General features: G+C 39.2%; 1 protein-coding gene across 1 annotated transcript in view; it reads left to right on the forward strand.

Annotated features, from left to right (window-relative positions):
- Positions 1-19,052, forward strand: part of SLC24A3 (solute carrier family 24 (sodium/potassium/calcium exchanger), member 3) — an 820,359-nt gene that overhangs the window by 769,923 nt on the left and 31,384 nt on the right. Inside the window, exon 15 of the mRNA XM_006860745.1 lies at positions 9,196-9,308. Coding sequence (XP_006860807.1) covers positions 9,196-9,308 — 113 coding nt within the window. The remainder of the gene's footprint in view (positions 1-9,195; positions 9,309-19,052) is intronic.

Genomic DNA, 19,052 nt, shown 5'->3' on the forward strand with positions numbered 1-19,052 from the left:
TACCATCAGTTAACACTATTTCTCTCTTTTAAACACTCAGGCATATATAATAATTTAAACCACCAAAGGGCACATTCAGTAAGTCTGCCTCCTGGCTGCCAGCTTTCAGTCCTTGTCTTCCCATGAATCTAGAGTCCTCAGCTGCTCCCTCTCTCCATGTCCCCATATCTGCCTCCATCTCTGGTGTTGCTGCTTCTCTGGATAGGGTTCCTTATTTCCTTGATGGTCCTTGGGTCCTCTGTTTCTGGACTGTAAGATAAAATAAAAAACTTCTAGGTAAGATGAAAACTATTCAGTGGGAACTCTATCTTCTCTCACACACTCTTAAACTAAACTCCCTCATTTTAGGTAGCCAATGTCTAAGTTGCCCGTCCCTATCTACCCTGTGTACAGATTTGATGTGAAGATTCCTTCCCTCTCTGTTGGTATGAGCTACTACATCCATGCGTATAGGTCAAGTTCATCAAATTGTAGTAATTTTTCCTAGTTTATCAAAAATTGTGTGTTTTTTTGTTTTCTTTTCTTTTTCTCCCCTGTCTTCCTCTAGTCTAGTTCTGATCATCAAGCCATTGAGGCTAGGTCAAATGGGTACTATCTGCAAATTTGGGTATTCTTGTGCATCTCCCCTCAATTTATATCAGCTGCATGCTTCACTCTCAGCTCTAGCTCTCTGTGGCTGTGTCCTTTTCCATGAGCTCAGGTGTCCCCAGGTCTCACCACACTTTTGGACCAACCAGCCCTTCCTCTTCTCTCTCTCATCTCCAGGTCAGTGGGAGTCCATGAAATGTGGTTAAATTCAACCCATTTCTTCATTGCTGCCTTTCCCCCTCTTCCTCTCACCAGTAGACCAACATAGTCATCAGCAAGCTTACATGCCTGTTCCCTTTGAGATTCAGTCTTAGAGAGGGGTTTCTCCTGAGGAAACTTAAATTGCTTGCTCATTCTTGTAGTAGCCTTAGTAGCCAATTATACTGCCTTTTTTGTTTTGGGTTTTTCCTGATGATCTTTCTTTGAAGATGTACCTTCTGTCACTCTAGCTATTCCGTGCTGGTCTGCTTGTCCTTTCTAGTGGGAATGCCCCACCTCAGAAGGTTCTGGATGGGGCTCAGGATTCCACCTGAGATCCTATACACTGCAAAGGCTCTACAAGAGGCCTATTTCACTGGGCAAGTTGTAGAACCCCTTTTAAGTATTCCGATCAGTTATAGGCTGAAGACAGGCTTACAAGCTTTCTATATTCATGTTTCCCGACATTCCTTTCTATCCCACTCAACTGTCTGTTTTACAATAGTAGGCAAGGGAAACCAAGATTCATAAGACAGTCATTCATCTTATTATTATTTCCCCTCTTCAGACTATGCCTCGATCCCTGTATCACAGAGCCCTGTTGTTCCAAGGTTGAGCATGCATCACTATTTACCTCTGTCCCACTTAGGACATGCAAACCAGTCTCAGTGTTCCCCTATCTACCTTGTTCTTCCACCCCCTCCCCCTTCTTATATAGTGCCGTCACCAACACCTGAACTATGATGTGTCTGACCCCTACCTTGTGCTCTACCATCACCTTCCTCTACCTCTCCCAAACCCCCCACCCCACCCCCACCAGTAACAAAGAAATTTTTCTCCTTTTAGTATGGATATCTTTTCTTAAGCTTTTATAATAATGGACTTATGTAATATTTTCCTTTTGTGACTGATTAATTTCACTCAGCATGTCCTCAAAGTTCATCCATGTTATACGGTGGCTTGCCGCTTCCTTGTTGTTCTTCAAGGTAGCATAGTATTCCATTGTGGGTATGTACCAAAGTTTATTTATACATTCTTCCATTGATGGGCACTTAGGCTGTCTCCATCTTTTTTTCTTTTGTGAATAGTACTGCTATGAACATTGGTGTGCATATATCTACTCGTATTATGGCTCATATTTCTTGTGGATATATACCAAGTAGAGGAATTGCTGGATCATATGGTATTTTTATTTCTAACCTTCTGAGGACGTGAAATACTGTTTTCCAGAGTGGTTGGACCATTTTGAATTCCCATCAGCAATGTAGAAGGGTCCTAGTCGCTCCACATCCTCACCAGCATTTATTGTCCTCTGCATTTTTGAACTTTGCTATTATTGCTGGTGTGAGATGATTATCTCCTTGTTTTGATTTGCATCTCTCTGATAACTATGATTGTGAACATTTCTTCATTTGTTTGTCGGCTGCCTGAATGTCTTCTTTGGTGATGCGTCTGTCTGTTCATGTCCTGTGCCCATTTTTTAATTGGGCTACTTGTCTTTTTCTTATAGAGGTGTTGATTTTAGAATTTAGTCCCTTGTCTGATTATGTCATTGCAAAATATTTTTTTCCCATTCTGTGGGCACCCGTTTTATTCTTTTGGTGAAATCCTTTGATGCACATAAATTTCTAATTTTTAGAAGGTCCCAATCATCTATTTTGTCTTTTGTTTGTATAATTTTTGCAATGTTTCATAGTCTGTGTGTGCCCAGGACTGTTGTTGTTGTTGTTATGTGCCGAGGAATCAGTTCTGACTCATAGTGACCCTGGTTCAGGGTTTCTGAGGCTATAAATCGTTTTAAGAGCAGAAAGCCACATCTTTCTCCCGCAGAACAGCTGGTAGTTTCAAACTGCTGACTGTGAGATTAGCAGCCCGATTCGTAACTACTACACTACCAGAGTGTGGTGCTGTGGGTTAATGCACCACACTGCAAAGTCAGTTGAATGGCAATTCAAGCTCACCAGCTGCTCCTCAGAAATCCTATACAGGGTCACTATGGTTTGGAACCAACTCGACAGCACTTAGAAACAACAGCAATTGGGTGCCCAGGATTAGAGCCCTTAAATTTGTCCCTACTTTTTCATTGATGACCTTTATAATTCTGGGATTCACATTTAGGTCTTTAATCCCATGCTGAGTTGGTCTTTGTATAGGACATTAGGTAAAGGTCTCATTTCAATCTTTTGCATATTGAGTTCCAGTTCTGCCAGCACCATCTGTTGAAGAGACTATGTCTTCCCCACTCAATGTACTTTGGCCCTTTGCTAAAATCACTTGGCTGTATGTGGATAGGTTAATTTCTGGATTCTCAATTCTGTTCCATTGATCTATGTATCTTTCTTTCATTGTACCAGTGCCGGGCTGTTTTGACCACTGTAGCCTAGCCATGTATTAAATTTTGAAAACAGGGATTGAGAGGCCTCCAACTTCGTTCTTCTTCTTAAGCAGTGCTTTGCTTATCCTAGGTCTCTTTCCTTTCCATATAAAGTTTGTAGTTGTCTTCTCCATCTCTCTGAAGAATGTCATTGGAATCTGGATTGGGATTGCCTTGAATGTGTAGATAGCTTTGGATAGTAGTGACATTTTCATAATTTTAAGTCTTCCTATCCAGGAGCATGGTATATTCTTCCATTTTTGTAAGTCTCTTTTGGTTTCTTGTAATAGAGTTTTGTAGTTTTCTTTGTAAAAGTCCTTTGTTTCTCTGGTTATATTTATTCCTAAATATTTCATCCTTTGGGTGGATATTGTAAATGGTATTGCTTTCCTAATTTCCTTTTCAGCATTGTCATTATTAGTGTAGATGAATCCATCTGATTTTTTATGTTGATCTTATACCCTGCCACTTTGCTAGATCCTCCAGTAGTTTTTTGGCTGAGACTTTGGGGTTTTCTATGTATAAGGTCATATCGTCTGCAAATAGAGAGGGTTTTACTTCCTCTTTGCCAATTTGGATGCCTTTAATTTCCCTATCTTACCTTATAGCTCTGGCTAAGACTTCCAAAACAATATTGATTAGGAGTGGTGACAAAGGGCATCCTTGTCTGGTTCCTGTTCACAAGGGGAAGGCTTTCAGTTTCTCCCCATTGAGAGTAATATAGGCTGTTGGTTTTGTATATATGCTCTTGATTAGGTTGAGGATTTTCTCTTCAAATCCTACCTTGTTGAGTGTTTTTATCAGGAATGGATGTAGAATTTTGTCAAATATCTTTTCTGCATTAATCGATATTATCATGTGGTTCTTTTCCTTTTTCTATTTATATGGTGGGTTACATTGGTTGTTTTTCTAATGTTGAACCATCCTTGCATTCCTGATATGAATCCCACTTGGTCATGATGTGCTATTTTTTTGATGTGTTGTTAGATTCTGTTGGCTAGGATTTTGTTGAGAATTTTTGCATCTATATTCATGAGGGATATTGGTCTATAATTTTCTTTCTTAGTGATGTCCTTCCCTGGTTTTGGTTTGTGGGTTATGCTTGCTTAATAGAATGCATTAGGGAGTTTTCCATCCTCTTCAATATTTTGGAATAATTTGAGTAGAATTGGTGACAGCTCTTCCCTGTATGTTGGTAGAACTCATCAGTAAAGCCATCTGGGCCTAGACTTCTTTCGGTTGGGAGTTTTTTGATGACCTGAGCAATTTCTTCTTTTGTTATGGGTCTGTTCCAGTTTTCTACTTCACTCTGTATAAGATAGGTAGGTCGTGCTTTTCTAAAAATATATCCATCTCCTCTAGATTTTCAAATTTATTGGAGTACAGCTCTTCATAATATTGTGTTATTATCCTTTTTACTTATATTGGTTCCATTGTGACATCACCCATGTGGTTTCTTATGCCTGCTATTTATGTCTTCTCCCTCTGTTCTTTTGTTAGGTTTGCCAACGGTTTGTCAATTTTATTAATTCTTTCAAAGAACCAGCTTCTTGTCCTGTTGATTCTTTCTATATAGTTTTTCTGTTTTCTATCTCATTTATTTCTGTTCTAATATTTATTATTTCCTTTCTTCTGTTGACTGCAGGTTTACTTTGCTGGTCTGTTTCTAATTGTTGGAGATGTTGTATTAGTGTGTTGATTTTGGTTCTTCTTTTTGGATATGTGCATTTATTGCAATAAATTGTTCTCTCAACACCACTTTTGTCGTGTCCCAAAGATTATGGTATGTTATATTTTCATTCTCATTTGTTTCTAGGAATGTTGTGAATTCATGTTTTATTTCTTCTACTCTCCAGTCACTTTTCAGCAGGGTGTTACTCAGTTTCCATGTATTTGACTTTATTTCTTTGGTCTTCCTATTGTTGATTTCTAATTTGATAGCATTGTGGTCTGAGAAGATGCTTTGTAGTATTTTGATGTTTGTAAATTCACGGGGGCTTGTTTTGTTGTCTAACACATGGTGTATTCTGCAGAATGTTCCATGTGCGCTGGAAAAGAATGTGTATTGTGCTGTTGTTGGGTTAAATGCTCTGTATACATCTATGAGGTCCAGTTGGCTGATTGTTATTTGTAGTTCCTCTGTGTTTTTGTGGAGTTTTTTTCTGGTTCTATCCATTTTCTAAAGTGGTATATTAAAACCACCCGGTATTATTGTAGATGTCTCTTTCTTCAAATCTATTAGAGTTTGCTTTAAATATTTAGCATGGTTATGTCATCATGTTCAATTGTCCCTTTAATTTTGAGATAATGTCCATCTTTATCTATTATGCTTGAAGTTTATTTTATCAGAGATTAGTATTGCCACTCCTGCTTATTTTTTATTGCATTTAGCTTAGTATATATTTTTTTCCATCCTTGAACTTTAGTCTGTTTTTGTCTTTGTGTGTAAGGTGTGTCTCTTGCAAACAGCATATTGAAAGATCTTGTTTTCTTATCCATTCTGCCAGTCTCCATCTCTTAACTGGTGCATTTAATCTATTTACATTCAGTGTAATTATCAACTGTTGTTGTTGTTGTAAAGCACCATGGAGTTGATTCCAACTCATAGTGACCCTGCACAGGTTTTCCTAGGCTGCAAATCTGTATGGGAGCAGAAAGCCTCATCTTTCTTACGTGGAACAGCTGGTAGTTTCAAACTGCCGACCTTGAGCTTAGCAGCCTGATTTGTAACCACTGCGCTACCAGAGATAGGTATGGATTAATTGCTGTCATTATGTTTGTTTTTTTGTGGTGCTCCTGGTTTCTTTGTTCTGCATGTCTTTGTTTCCATATTCTTGGATTTTCATTTTCTTGGTATGTTGTGAAGAATTAATTTTCTTTGAGGTCACTGAATATTCTATTAATTTTTCCCTCCATTTAAGACAATCTATTTTATCCTATAATCTACCTGACCTTCTCACCACCTGAATTTCTGTTTCTATGTGCTTACCTTCTTTTACATTGTGATTGTTTTGATCCTAGACCAACCTCCCAGATCCTCTGAATTTCTTCTTATAGTTTTATTCTGTTCTCGGCTCTTCCATTTGTCAATTGAGTTTTGGGTGGTGCTGCCACATATGTCAATCTCTGGTTGTTATCTGTTCTTGTTGGAACTCAATCCACAGAACTCCCTTTAGGATGTTTTGCAGCACAGAGTTGGCTTTGTTTATCATGGAATGTTTTGATTGACAGCTTTGCTGGGTAGAGGAGTCTTGGTTGGCATTTTGTTTTTTTCAGGGTTTTATATATGTGTCTCCATTGCCCTCTTGCCTACATGGTTTCTGCTGAGAGATCTGAGTTTAATCTGACTTGCTTGCCTTTGTATGCAACACTTTTATTTTCCCTAGCTGCTTCAGGATTGGCTCCTTATCTTTAATTTTGGAGAGTTTACTATATGTCTTGGTGATTTTCTTTTGGGGCCTATCCTTCCTTCGGTTTGTTGAACTTCTTGAATGCTTACCATTTTGCTTTTCAAGTTGTTAGGGAAATTTTCTTCCAGCAGCTCTTCAACTATCTCCTCTGTGGACATCTATGATTCTTCCTGTTCCAGAATGCCAGTAATTCTTTCTTAAGTTATTCCTCTTCATGTTGTGCAATATGAATCTTAGACCTTCTTCAGATTTTTTATATCATTTTTTCTGCTTACTCTTCTATCTTAGTAGTATTGAAAGATTTGTCTTCCAGCTCACTAGTTCTGCCTTCCATGTCTTCAATTCTACTCCTTTGCCCTTTCAATGTATTGTCCATTTATGATGTTCTATTATTAATCATTTGAACCTCTTTCTGCAAGCTCTGAATTGTTTCCAGTGCTGCATCTAATTTTATTGTTCCTGCATCACTTTCCTGACTTCTTCCTTATTTTTTGCAACTCCTCTGTAAGGTGTTTTGATACATTTCATGATCATATTTCTGAATTATTTCTCAGGCATTTCCAAAGCCTGCTCTCCTTTCAATAAGGAGTGTAGGTCTACCTCCAGCTCATTTGTATCAGTCACTTTATCTCATTTCCGGACATGTCCAGAGATGGTCATATGTTTCTTCAGCATATTTGGTAGTTAGTTGTGACCTTAATACTAAATGAATGTATGATGATACTTTGTTATGCTTTCTGATTGCCTCCAGGTAGATGTGATCTGGAGATGGGCTTCCCTTATTATTATTCTTATTACTCAACTCACAGTAACTGTCACAGGTGTTTGGCTGCCTACCTGGTGTATGGCAGCTGGTATTGGTTCTTACCTGAATGGAGGGATTTTATGGGTTGTGATTGTAGATTGACTATATGGCCACAATTGCTGTCTCTTCTTGGGTAATGTAGGGAGAGAATGAGCCCCTTTAAAGGTAAAGAGAGGACTGAAAAACAAAACATCAACAGCAAAAAAGACAGATTGGATACTGTAATCAAAGAAAAAAGAAAAGAGGAGGGGAAAAAAAATCTGTAGCCAAATATAAGTATGACTTTAATATCCCTCTCTTGGTTTCTTGTATTCAAGCCTGCCTAAGAAATTTCAAGATGCCACTGTAGGTCATTATGACGTAACTCAGGATTTAATTTTCCACCTGTTTCCTTTTTAGTCTGTCTCTCTCCCACTCCACAACCCCCGCTCAGGCTTTTTTCCTAGTGATAAACAGTTCAGGGCCAACTGTGGCCGTTTTGTGCTGTGTTTGGTTTTAAGCAGGGTCTTTCCCTTTCAATTCTGAGCAGATCTAGATCTGTGCACATGAATAGTAGACCCCTCCAGTTGGGGTGTCCACTCAGGCACCCCCTCTAGTCACCAGAATGGAGGTGCACAGATAGTGAGAGACCAATAAACAGATACTAAAAAATAAATAAAAATGTCTATACCTTTATCTCCGAGGATCGGTCAGGCATCCATGGCTTCAACCTAAAACAACAAAATGGAAGGAGGAAAAAAAACTGTGTAGCTAAGTGCTTCCATGAACAGCTGTCTCCTGTGTCATGAGACTAGAAGAACTGGATGGTCCCTGGCTACCGTGACTGAACATTTTGATAACAGATTTCATGGAAGAATCCTGATCAAAATTCAGAACAGAATTTCAAATGATCAAGGACTATAAACTTTCTAGAGTCATGGCGGCTCGATGAACCTCTGAAACTATTGTCCTAAGTCTTTAAACCTTAAACTCAACATATCCCCTAAAGTCATCTTAAAATTATAGTTTAGCTTGGTGGTGGTGGTGGTTGTGTTCTGACTCATAGCCACTCTGTATAGGGTTTCCCAGGCTGCAAGTCTTTATGGGAGCAGAAAGTCTCATCTTTGTCCTGCAGAGTGACTGGTTGATTAGAACTGCTGTCCTTGTGGTTAGCAACCCAGTTCATAATCCATATGCTACCAGGGTTCCTAAGTTAGCTTAACTAGTAAAAATGGCCTTCTTGAGTATTAGGTTCTTTTAAAAACTATATGGGATCAAATTGACAACAGTTACTCAAAAGAATTGATACAAACCTTCAGGAACAATGAGTTTGTTAATGAGGAGGGACAACTCAAAAAAACGATGGTGAAATGGTTGGACAATCAAAGACACAAACTGTATATGTAGAAACGAGTGAATCGGTGGATGTTTTGCTATGTATATTGTCAACATAAATAAGCAGTATTTTCTTTTTTTGAATTTTATTTCATTAATTAGAAGAACTGAATGTAGTGCAGAGGAGAGAGGAATTGATAAATGAGTGAGCTAAGTGAGCTGGTTCCTAGGACTGATGAGTTTGTTTTTTTTCTATAAGGCACCCTCAGGACTGTAGGAACCACATTCAGTTCATGGAATCACTTACATTGGATCAGTGATCCTATTTGCTATAAGGCTAACATTTCAATAGAATGTAGTTTTCACATTTTGTAATTGTTTGTAATTGTTCTTATACAGTGATAGCCTGATAGGGAACCAAGGATGGGAACTAGTAAAGACTTTCTGGCTTCAGGACCAAGGCATGTGGTCACTTCCCTCACCTGAGCTACCTCTTTTCCTTGCAGGCATGGGAGACATGGCTGTATCCAACTCCATTGGAAGCAACGTGTTCGATATCCTGATTGGCCTGGGGCTCCCCTGGGCTCTGCAGACACTGGCAGTGGATTATGGATCCTACGTAAGTTGTTCTCTTCACTTTAAATGTAGGCTATGCAGATGTGTTTTCAGTGACCTTGGCCACTGTGGCTTCACCTCAAGGGAGATGTGAAAGTGCTCAGTTTCAGGGGAAAACAAAGGTTTTCCAAAGCCAGACTAAGGAAACATTTAGGACTCCAGTCCTAAGGTAAGCAAATTGTTTCTGTACAGGACTGTTGGTGTTAAGTATCATCAAGTCAGTTCTGACAGCAACCCTGTGTAGGGTTTCCAGGGAGTGGCTGGTGGATGTGAAGCACTGACCTTGAAGTTACAAGTCCAGTGCTTATCCTACATCTCAACACCAGGACTCCTGTACAGGGTTAGAGAGTACATATTTTGGACTTTGTGGGTCATACAGCCTCTATCACAGCTGCTTAGCTCTGTCACTGTAACATGAAAACAGCCAGAGATAAAACAAAGAATAGGCAGAGCTGTCTTCAATACAACTTAATTTAATAGACCTGAAATTTGAATATCGTATCAGCTTTACATCATGATATATTTTGCTTCTTTTGAACCATTTAGAAGTCTTAAAATCCTTCTTAGCTCATGGGCTAAACAAAAACAGGAGGCTGATACACTCTGGCTCATAAGCAATTGTTTGCAACCCCTACTCTGTCAAGTATGTCTGTTTTGCATGCAATGCATTTGTATTCGTTATGAAAGGAGAACCCAGAATGATCAGCTTGCAAGATGCAGATGGTGACCCTGTTCATTTGACTAGGTGCTGATGGTATTTACAAACAAACCAGGTGGTGAGATGGTCAGGTAGATTATAGGATAAAATAGACTGTCTTAAATGGAGGGAAAAGTTAATAGAATATACAGTAACCTCAAAGATAATGAATTCTTCATAAATGAAAATTCAAGAATATGGAAACACTAAAACTATGAAAGAACACAAAAACACGAACTCAGCACAGGAAGACATGCAAAACAAAGAAACCAGGAGCACCACAAAACAACAACAACATAATAACAGCAATTAATCCATACCTATCTCTGGTAACGTCGTGGTTATGAATCAGGCTGCTAGTCAAGGTCAGTGGTTTGAAACTACCAGCTGTTTTGCAGGACAAAGATGAGGCTATCTGCTCCCATAAAGATTTGCAGCCTAGGAAAACCTATGGAGGGTCACTATGAGTCGAAACCAACTTCACAGCACTTTACAACAACAGCAACAACAATTGATAATTACATTGAATGTTCATTTCAAATACCTTCTTTAGTCAGCATAAGAGATGGCTATACGTACACATGGACTTCATCAGATGGAATACATAGAAATCAAATTGACTACATCTGCGCAAACAGACGATGGAAAAGCTTCATATCATCAGTCAAAAAAAGGCCAGGGGCAGACTGTGAAACAGACCATCAATTTACTCATATGCAAATTCAAACTGAAGCTCAAGAAAATGAAAACAAGTCCACAAGAGCCAAAATATGACCTTTAATATATCCCATCTGAATTTAGAGATCATCTGAAGAACAGATTTGATACATTAAACACTAAAGACCGAAGACCAGAAGAGTTGTGGGATGACATCAAGAACACTACACATGAAGAAAGCAAAAAGTCATTGAGAAGAAAGAAAGAAAAGGTAAAAATTGATGTCAGAAGAGACACTGAAACTTGCTCTCTAGCATAAAGATGCTAAAGCAAATGGAAGAAATGAGGATGTCCAAGAGCTGAAAAGAAAATTTCAAAGATCACCTCGAGAAGATAAAGCCAAATATTACAATAAAATGTGGAATCAGAAAACCAAAATGGAAGAACACGCTCAGCATTTCTCAAACTAGGGAATCTGAAGAAAAAAATGTAAGCCTTGACTTTCTTTATTGAAAGATTCACTGGGCAAATTATTGAATGGTGCAGAAAGCATCAAGAGAAGATGGAAGGAATCCACAAAGTCACTGTACCAAAAGGAAATGGTTAATGTTCAACCATTTCAAGAAGTAGCATATGATCAAAAGCCAATGATACTGAGGGAGGAAGTCCAAGGTACTGAAGGAATTGGCAAAGAACAAGGCACCAGGAATTGATGGAATAAAAATTGCAATCTTTCAAGAAAGTGAGGCAGCACAGAAGGCACTCACTCATCTCTGCCCAAAAATTTGGAAGACAACTATCAGGCCGACTGATTGGAAAATATCTGTATTTGTGCCCATTCTAAAGAGAGCTGACCCAACAGAATGCGGAAATCATCAGATAATCTCTTTGGTATCCCATGTGAGTAAAGTTTTGCTAAAGGTAATTCAGAAACAGCTACAATCATATATTGACAGAGAACTTCCAGAGGTTCAAGCCAGATTCAGAAGAGGCTGTGGAATAAGGGATATCATTGCCGATGTCCAATGGATGTTGGCTGAAAGCAGAGAATATCAGAGAGATGTTTACCTGTGCTTTATTGACTATGTAAAGGATTTCGACTGTGTGAATCACGACAAGCTATGGAATACATTGCAAAGTATGAGTATTCCAGAACACTTAATTGTGCTCATGAGGAATCTGTACCTGGACCAAGAGGAAGTTGTTCAAACAGAACATGGGAACACTGAATGTTTTAAAATTAAGAAAGGAGTGTGTAACAAGATTGTATTGTTTAACCATAATTATTCAACCTGTAAGCTGAGCAAATAATCTGAGAAGCTGGGTTCTATGAAGAAAAATGTGGCATCAGGATTGGAGGAAAACTCATTAACAACCTGCGATATGCAGATGATACAACCTTGCTTGCTGAAAGTGAAGAGGACTTAAAACATTTATTGATGAAGATCAAAGAGCATAGTCTTCAGTATGGATTACATTTCAGTGTAAACAAAACAAAAATCCTCACCACTGGACCAATAAACAACATTCTTATCAATGGAGAAAAGATAGACATTGTCAAGGACTTCATTCTTCTTGGATCAACTATCAATACTCATGAAAGCAGCAGTCAAGAGATCAAACGACATAATGCATTAGGCAAATCTGCTGCACAGGAACTTTTTAAAGTGTTGAAGAGCAAAGATGTCAGCTTGAGGACTAAGCTGCGCCTGACCCAAGCCATGGTATTTTCAATACCCTCATATGCATGTGAAAGCTGGACAGTGAATAAGGAAGACCATAGAAGAATTGATGCCTTTGAATAATGGTGTCAGAGAAGAATATTGAAAGTGCCATGGGCTGCCAAAAAAACCAACAGATTCATTGTGGACGAAGTGCAGCCAGAGTGTTCCTTAGAGGCCAAGATGGCCAAACTTCGTCTCTCATACTTTGAACATATTGTCAGGAGGGAGCATTCACTGGAGAAGGATATCATGTTTGGTAAGGTGGATGGTAAGAGAAAAAGAGGAAGACCCCCAATGAGATGGATTGGCCAAGTGGCAGCATCAGTGGACTCAAACGTGACAACAATAGTAAGGTTGGCCCCCGATCGGGCGGTGTTTCGGTCTGCTGTGCAGAAGGTTGCCATGAGTTGGTACCAACTCGATGGCACCTAACAACAACAAACCAAAATGTCCGCCTCTACACATGAAAATTTCTACTGCAATCCAGAAACTACATTTCAAGATTTCTTCTTGCATCAAGTAGAAAACAGGATAGTGTGTCTAAATCTGTTGTTGTTCAATGTGTTCAAGTCTGTTCCAATTCATAGCAACCCTATATATGGTGTCCGAGAAGTGACTGGTGAGTTTGAACCACCAACCTTGTGACTTTTCAGTCTAGTGCTTACTCTGCCAGCATCACACCATGGCTCTAAACTGTTGTTGTTGAGTCACTTCTGACCCATATGAATATATATAGGTTTGACCAAAGATATTTCTACATATGTGACCAATATATCCATAAATATGGTTGTTGTTCTGGAGTCCTGGTATAGCCCTGTAGGATAAGCACTCAAACACAAGACTGGTTTGAACCACAAGGTCAGTGGTTCAAACTCACCAGCCACTACTTGGAAACCCGATACATGTTATTGTTGTTAAGTGCAGGTCAAGTAGGTTCTGACTCATAATGATCCAGAATAAGATTTCTGAAGAGTGAATGGTGAGTTTGACACACCAACCTTGCAGTCCTGCACTTATCCTACAGCACATAAATATAATAGCGTATGCCAAGAAATTTGGGAGACAACTATCTGGCCAACTGACTGAAAGAGATTCATATCTGTGCCCATTCCAAAGAAAGGTGACCCAACGGATTACATAAATTATTGAATAATACCATTAATATCACACGCAAGTAAAACTTTGCTGAAGATAATTCAAAAACAATTGGAGCAGTATATTGACAGGGAGCTGCCAGAAATTCAAGCTGATTCAGAAGAGGACATAGAACAAGAAATAGCATTACCAAAGGCAGATGGCTCATGGCTGAAAGCAGAGAGACTATCATAAAAGTATTTACTTGTGTGTTTGTTTTTTTACTATACAAAGGCATTAAACTGTGTGGATCATAAAGAACTATGGGTAACATTGTGAAGAATGGGAATTCCAGTACACTTAATTGTGCTTATGTGGAATCTGTACATAGACAAATCATTGTTCAGACAGAACATGGAGAAACTGTGTAGTTTAAAATCAGAAGAGGTGTATCAGAGTTGTAGCCTTTCATCATGCTTATTCAGTGTGTGTGTGCTGAGAAAATCATCCAAGAAATCGGGTTTCATGAAGAAGAGTACATAGCATAAGGATTGGAGAAAGGCTTATTAACAATCTGCAGTATGCAGATGACACAGCTTTGTTTGCTGAAACTAAAGAGAACTTGAAGCAATTACTGGTGAAGTAAATACCATCAGGGTCATCCCAGGGTGGACAGGTTTTAGCTGAGTTTCCAGACTATCACAGACTAGAAAGAAGAAGAGATAGATTACTCCTGAATGTCTAGTCATAGAAAACCTTATGAATAGCAGTGGAACACTGTCAGCATCAAAATATTAAATACTGAGAAATTATGATTAGCACCAGATTGGAAGGCACCCAAAATATGACTGGGGAACATGATGCCTCCTCAAAGTAGAGTTGACCATGATGATGTGAAAGGTGTAAGCTTTCAGTACCTTCATTTGCTGATGAGGCACAGCTCAGAATGAGGAGAAACAGCTGTAAATATCTATTAATAATCAGAACATGGGAAGTACAAACAATGGATCTAGGGAAATTGGAAGTTGTCAAAAATGAGCTAAAAAAAAATTTGATATCCTAGGCATTAGTGAGCAGAATGGACTGGTATTGGCCATTTTAAATCTGACAGCCACATGGTTTACTATGCCAGGAATGACATTATAGAGGGATAGCGTGGTGTTCATCGTCAAAAAGAACATTTCAAGATATCCTATGATAAACAGCATTATACTTCAAAATATAATATCCATATGTCTATAAGGAAAACCACTTAATACCACTACCATCCACATTTATGCACCAACCACTAAAGCCAGTAATGATGAAATGAAATAATTCTACCCAACTTCTTCAGTCTGAATTTGATCAAACATGCAATCAAGATGTGTTGATAATTACTGGTGATTAGAATGCAAAGTTGGAAACAAAAAGAAAAAGGAAAGATCAGTAGTCGAAAAATGTGGCCTATGTGATACAAAAGATGCTGGGTATCTCACTATAGAATTTTGCAAGACCAATAACTTGTTCATTGCAAATGTCTTTTTTAAACAACGTAAAAGATGACTATGCACATGAACCTCACCAGATTGAAGCCGCAGAAATCAAACTGACTACATCTTTGGAAAGAGATGGTGGGAAAACTCCGTCTCTTCAGCCAATACAAGGTCAGGGCCAGACTGTGAAACAGAACATCAATTGCTCCTATGCCAAGTTCAGGCTGAAGCTGAATAATTTTTTTTAAAAAACCCACCAGAGCCAAACTATGACCTGCAACAATTCCACCTGAATTAAGAAATCATCTCAATAGCATATTTGATGCCAAAGACACAAATGACAAAGACCAGAAGAGTTGTGAGAGGACATCAAGAACATCATACAGGAAGAAAGCAAAGGTTCATTAAGAAGACAAGAAGGGACTTCAGGTTTGGGGGCAGGAAAAGTGGTGACAGACAGTGGAGGCTCCTTGGCAGAGGCACAAAGGAAACAGAGAGGGAGCTTTAATGGGCCAGTTCCAGAGCTTTATATCTGTCTTTAGATCTAATATAAAGTGTGGCAGGGGCGGGAAGCAGTTTTGGGTATGTATCCGCGGAGAAGTCTGACTGAATCAACTGGGATGCTGCCTGCAGCTTTGCAGCCTAGGTGGAGATCAGAGGGTGGGGCCACAGCCAGGCTGATACAGCACAAAAGACTTGCAGAAAAAGAGACTTTTCTGTCCACCTCTCCCCTGTTGCACCCTCTCTGCCCAGCTGAGACATATTCAGGTGGGTGAGAGTGCACCCCCAAAAGGGTCCAACTTGAGCTATACTTACAGATGTAGTAGCTTAAAAGAGGGAACAAATCTTACAGCAGGGATCATTCCCACCTCATCTGTACACAGGGTTGACATGGATGGGAAACTTAGACCTTGGCTACCCAAAATGGGGGGCTACAAAGGCACAAAATGACTGGATTACAAGCTTTCAGGAGGGAGCCAAGTTTCAGAGGGTGTGGGGGAAGGTAGAAGATCCACTGAGTGGTTTCCAACCTGTTTAGATGGAGCTGGTGAAAGGATATGGGGTAAGACTCTTGTGGTTCAATCGTGCATAATTGCTATCAGGACTGATTATGCATGTTGCAAATGTAAAGGTAGACATTTTGTAACAAAGGGAAGAGAGTGATTGATCTTGCAGTCCAGGAGTGGAGGACTCTGGGACCATCAAGAGAGAAGAGCAGAGTGTGGGACCCCATCCAGAGAAGCAGCGATGCCAGAGATGGAGGCAGAAACCATGACGTGGTGAGATGGAGCCACTGGGGACTCTAGACTCAAGGAGGGAGAGCGGCTGTGTGCTGGCAGCCAGGGGGCAGGCTTGCAGGTTATGCCCTTTGGATGTTTGAATGGTTATATATTCCTGGGTGCTTCAGTATACATACAAAAAAAAATTTTTAATGGTGGGAATGGAAGCAAATGCTGTTGAATGGTGATGCATAGATGCATGGAGGGGATTCTAACCATTGCAATGAAACAAAATATGATTGCATGGAAGAGCATCAGCTTCACACTCATGCTAACTATCACTCAATTCACAATAAAAATTAAAAAAAAAAAAAGACAAGAAGGATAGAAAAGACCAAAATGGATGTCAGAAAAAACTCTGAAATTTGCTCTCCATTATAGAGATGTTGAAACAAATGGAAGAACTCAAGAGGGAAAAGAGCTGAGCAGAAAATCTCAAAGGGCAGCTCTAGAAGACAAAGTCAAATATTATACAGAACAGTGCAAAGACCCGAAGTTAGAAAACCAAAAGGAAAGAACATGCTCAGCATTTCTCAAGCTGAAAGAACTAAAGAAAAAATTTAAGCTTTGACTTACAATACTGAAGGAATCTATGGGAAAAAAATATTGACTGATGCAGAAGGTCAATATTCAACCATTTCAAGAGGTAGCATATGATTAAGAGCCAGTGACCCTGCAGGATGAAGTTCAAGGTACATTGAAGGAATTGGTAAAGGACAAGGCACTGAGAGTAGATGGAATAAAAAAATTTTAAATTCAACAAACTCATGTGGTACTGGTGGTACTGACTCATCTATGCCAAGAAATTTGAAAGACAACTACCTGGCCAACTGAATGGAACAGATCCATATTTGTGCCCATTCAAAAAAGAGGTGTCCCAATAGAATGGGGAAACCATTGAACAATATCATTAATATCACATGTAAGTAAAATTTTGCTCAATATAATTTAAAAATGGCAGCAATAGCACATTGACTGGGAGCTTCCTGAGGTTCAAGTCAGATTCTGACTAGGACATGAAACGAGGGATATTATTGCAGATGTCAGATGGATTTTGGCTGAAAGCAGAGAATACCAACAAGATGTTTACCTGTGTTTTATTTACTGTGCAGAGGCTTTTGACTCTGTGGATCATGACAAGCTATGGACAACACTGAGAAGAATGAGTATTCTGGAACACTTAGTTCTACTCATTAGGAACCTGTACATAGACCAAGAGGCAGTCATTCAAATAGAACAGAACACTGAATGGTTTAAAATCAGGAAAGGTTTGTATGCCAGGGATGTATTCTTTCACCATACTTATTCAGCCTGTATGCTGAGCAAATAATCTGAGAAGCACAAGTATATGAAGAAGAATGTGGCATCAGGATTGGAGGAAGACTCATTAACAACCTGAGATATGCAGGTGATGCAACCTTGCTTGCTGAAAGTGAAGAGGACTTCAAATATTTACTGATGAATATCAAAGACCACAGCCTTCAGTATGGGTTGCACCTCAGTGTAAAGACTACAAAAATCCTCATAACTGGACCAGGAAATAAATATCATGATAAATGAAGAAAAGATTGAAGTTGTCAAAGACTTCATTTTGCTTGGATCAACCATCAACATTCATGAAAACGGCAGTCAAGAAATCAAATGACATATTGCATTAGGCAAATCTGCTTCACAAGACCTCTTTAAATTGTCCAAGAGCAATACCAGTTTATGGACTAAGGTACGCCTGACCCATGTTATGGTGAGACTTCATACTTAAGACATATTATCAGGAGGGACCAGTCCCTGGAGAAGGATATGATGTTTGGTGATGGGGGGGGGGGGGAGCGAAAAAAAGGAACACCCCCCCCCCCAGTGAGATCAATTGGCTGAGTGTCAGCAGCAATGGGCTTAAGCATAACAACAATTGTAAGGTTGGCACAGGACCTGGCAGTGTTTCATTATGCATAAGGTTACTATGATTCTGAACCAACTCAATGGCACTTAACAACAGCGGTACTTTCAATATTCTCCTCCAACACCGTAACTCAAATGCATCAATTCTTCTATGATCTTCCTTACTCACTGTCCAACTTTCACATGCATATGAGGTTATTGAAAACACCATGGTTTGAGTCAGGTGCACCTTAGTCCTCAAACTGACATCCTTACTCTTCAACATTTTAAAAAGATCTTGTGCAGCAGATTTGCCTAATGCAATACGTCATCTTTTCTCTGTTGATAAGAATATACCCTAGAATATACCAAAATATAATTAGCTACTGCCTAGTTTATTTTTTCTTTGATCAAGCATTAATTGTGTGCTAAGATGGGATGCTGCAGTAAGCAAGATAGATAAAGATGTTGGTTCTTGGAATTGCAGCCTACAGAAGGAGATAAACAATTAAACAAGAAATTCCCAAACAAAATTGGGTGCATGCTCTACTAAATGTTTGTTTGTGGCAGGGAGCAGTAACACCAGGAATGCTTGAGATGAAATGATAATTATTCTGTGAATCTGACTGAGATTGTTGGAAACCAAGATTATTTCACAGAGAGGGGTGAGAAAATTAAAAAAGCAAAAGGAACAGCCCATACATAGAACAAGATAAGATGAATCTTAATACACTGAAGGAACCAAGAGCCTCTCCTATGTATGAAAGCTAGCATATAAGGCATGTAGACTTGGAGAACAGAGGGGTGGGTAGCAAGAAATGAAACTAGACACAAAAAGAGGTCACATATATTATAAAATAGACAGTCGAGGGTGAGAGAAAGGAATAGCCAGAAATATCACCATAGAAAGCTTGTAAGTCCGTCTTCTGCCTATAACTGATTGGAATACCTAAAATGGGGCTACAA

This window comes from Chrysochloris asiatica, unplaced genomic scaffold (assembly GCF_000296735.1).
Source record: "Chrysochloris asiatica unplaced genomic scaffold, ChrAsi1.0 scaffold00039, whole genome shotgun sequence".
NCBI classification, from domain to species: Eukaryota; Metazoa; Chordata; class Mammalia; order Afrosoricida; family Chrysochloridae; genus Chrysochloris; species Chrysochloris asiatica.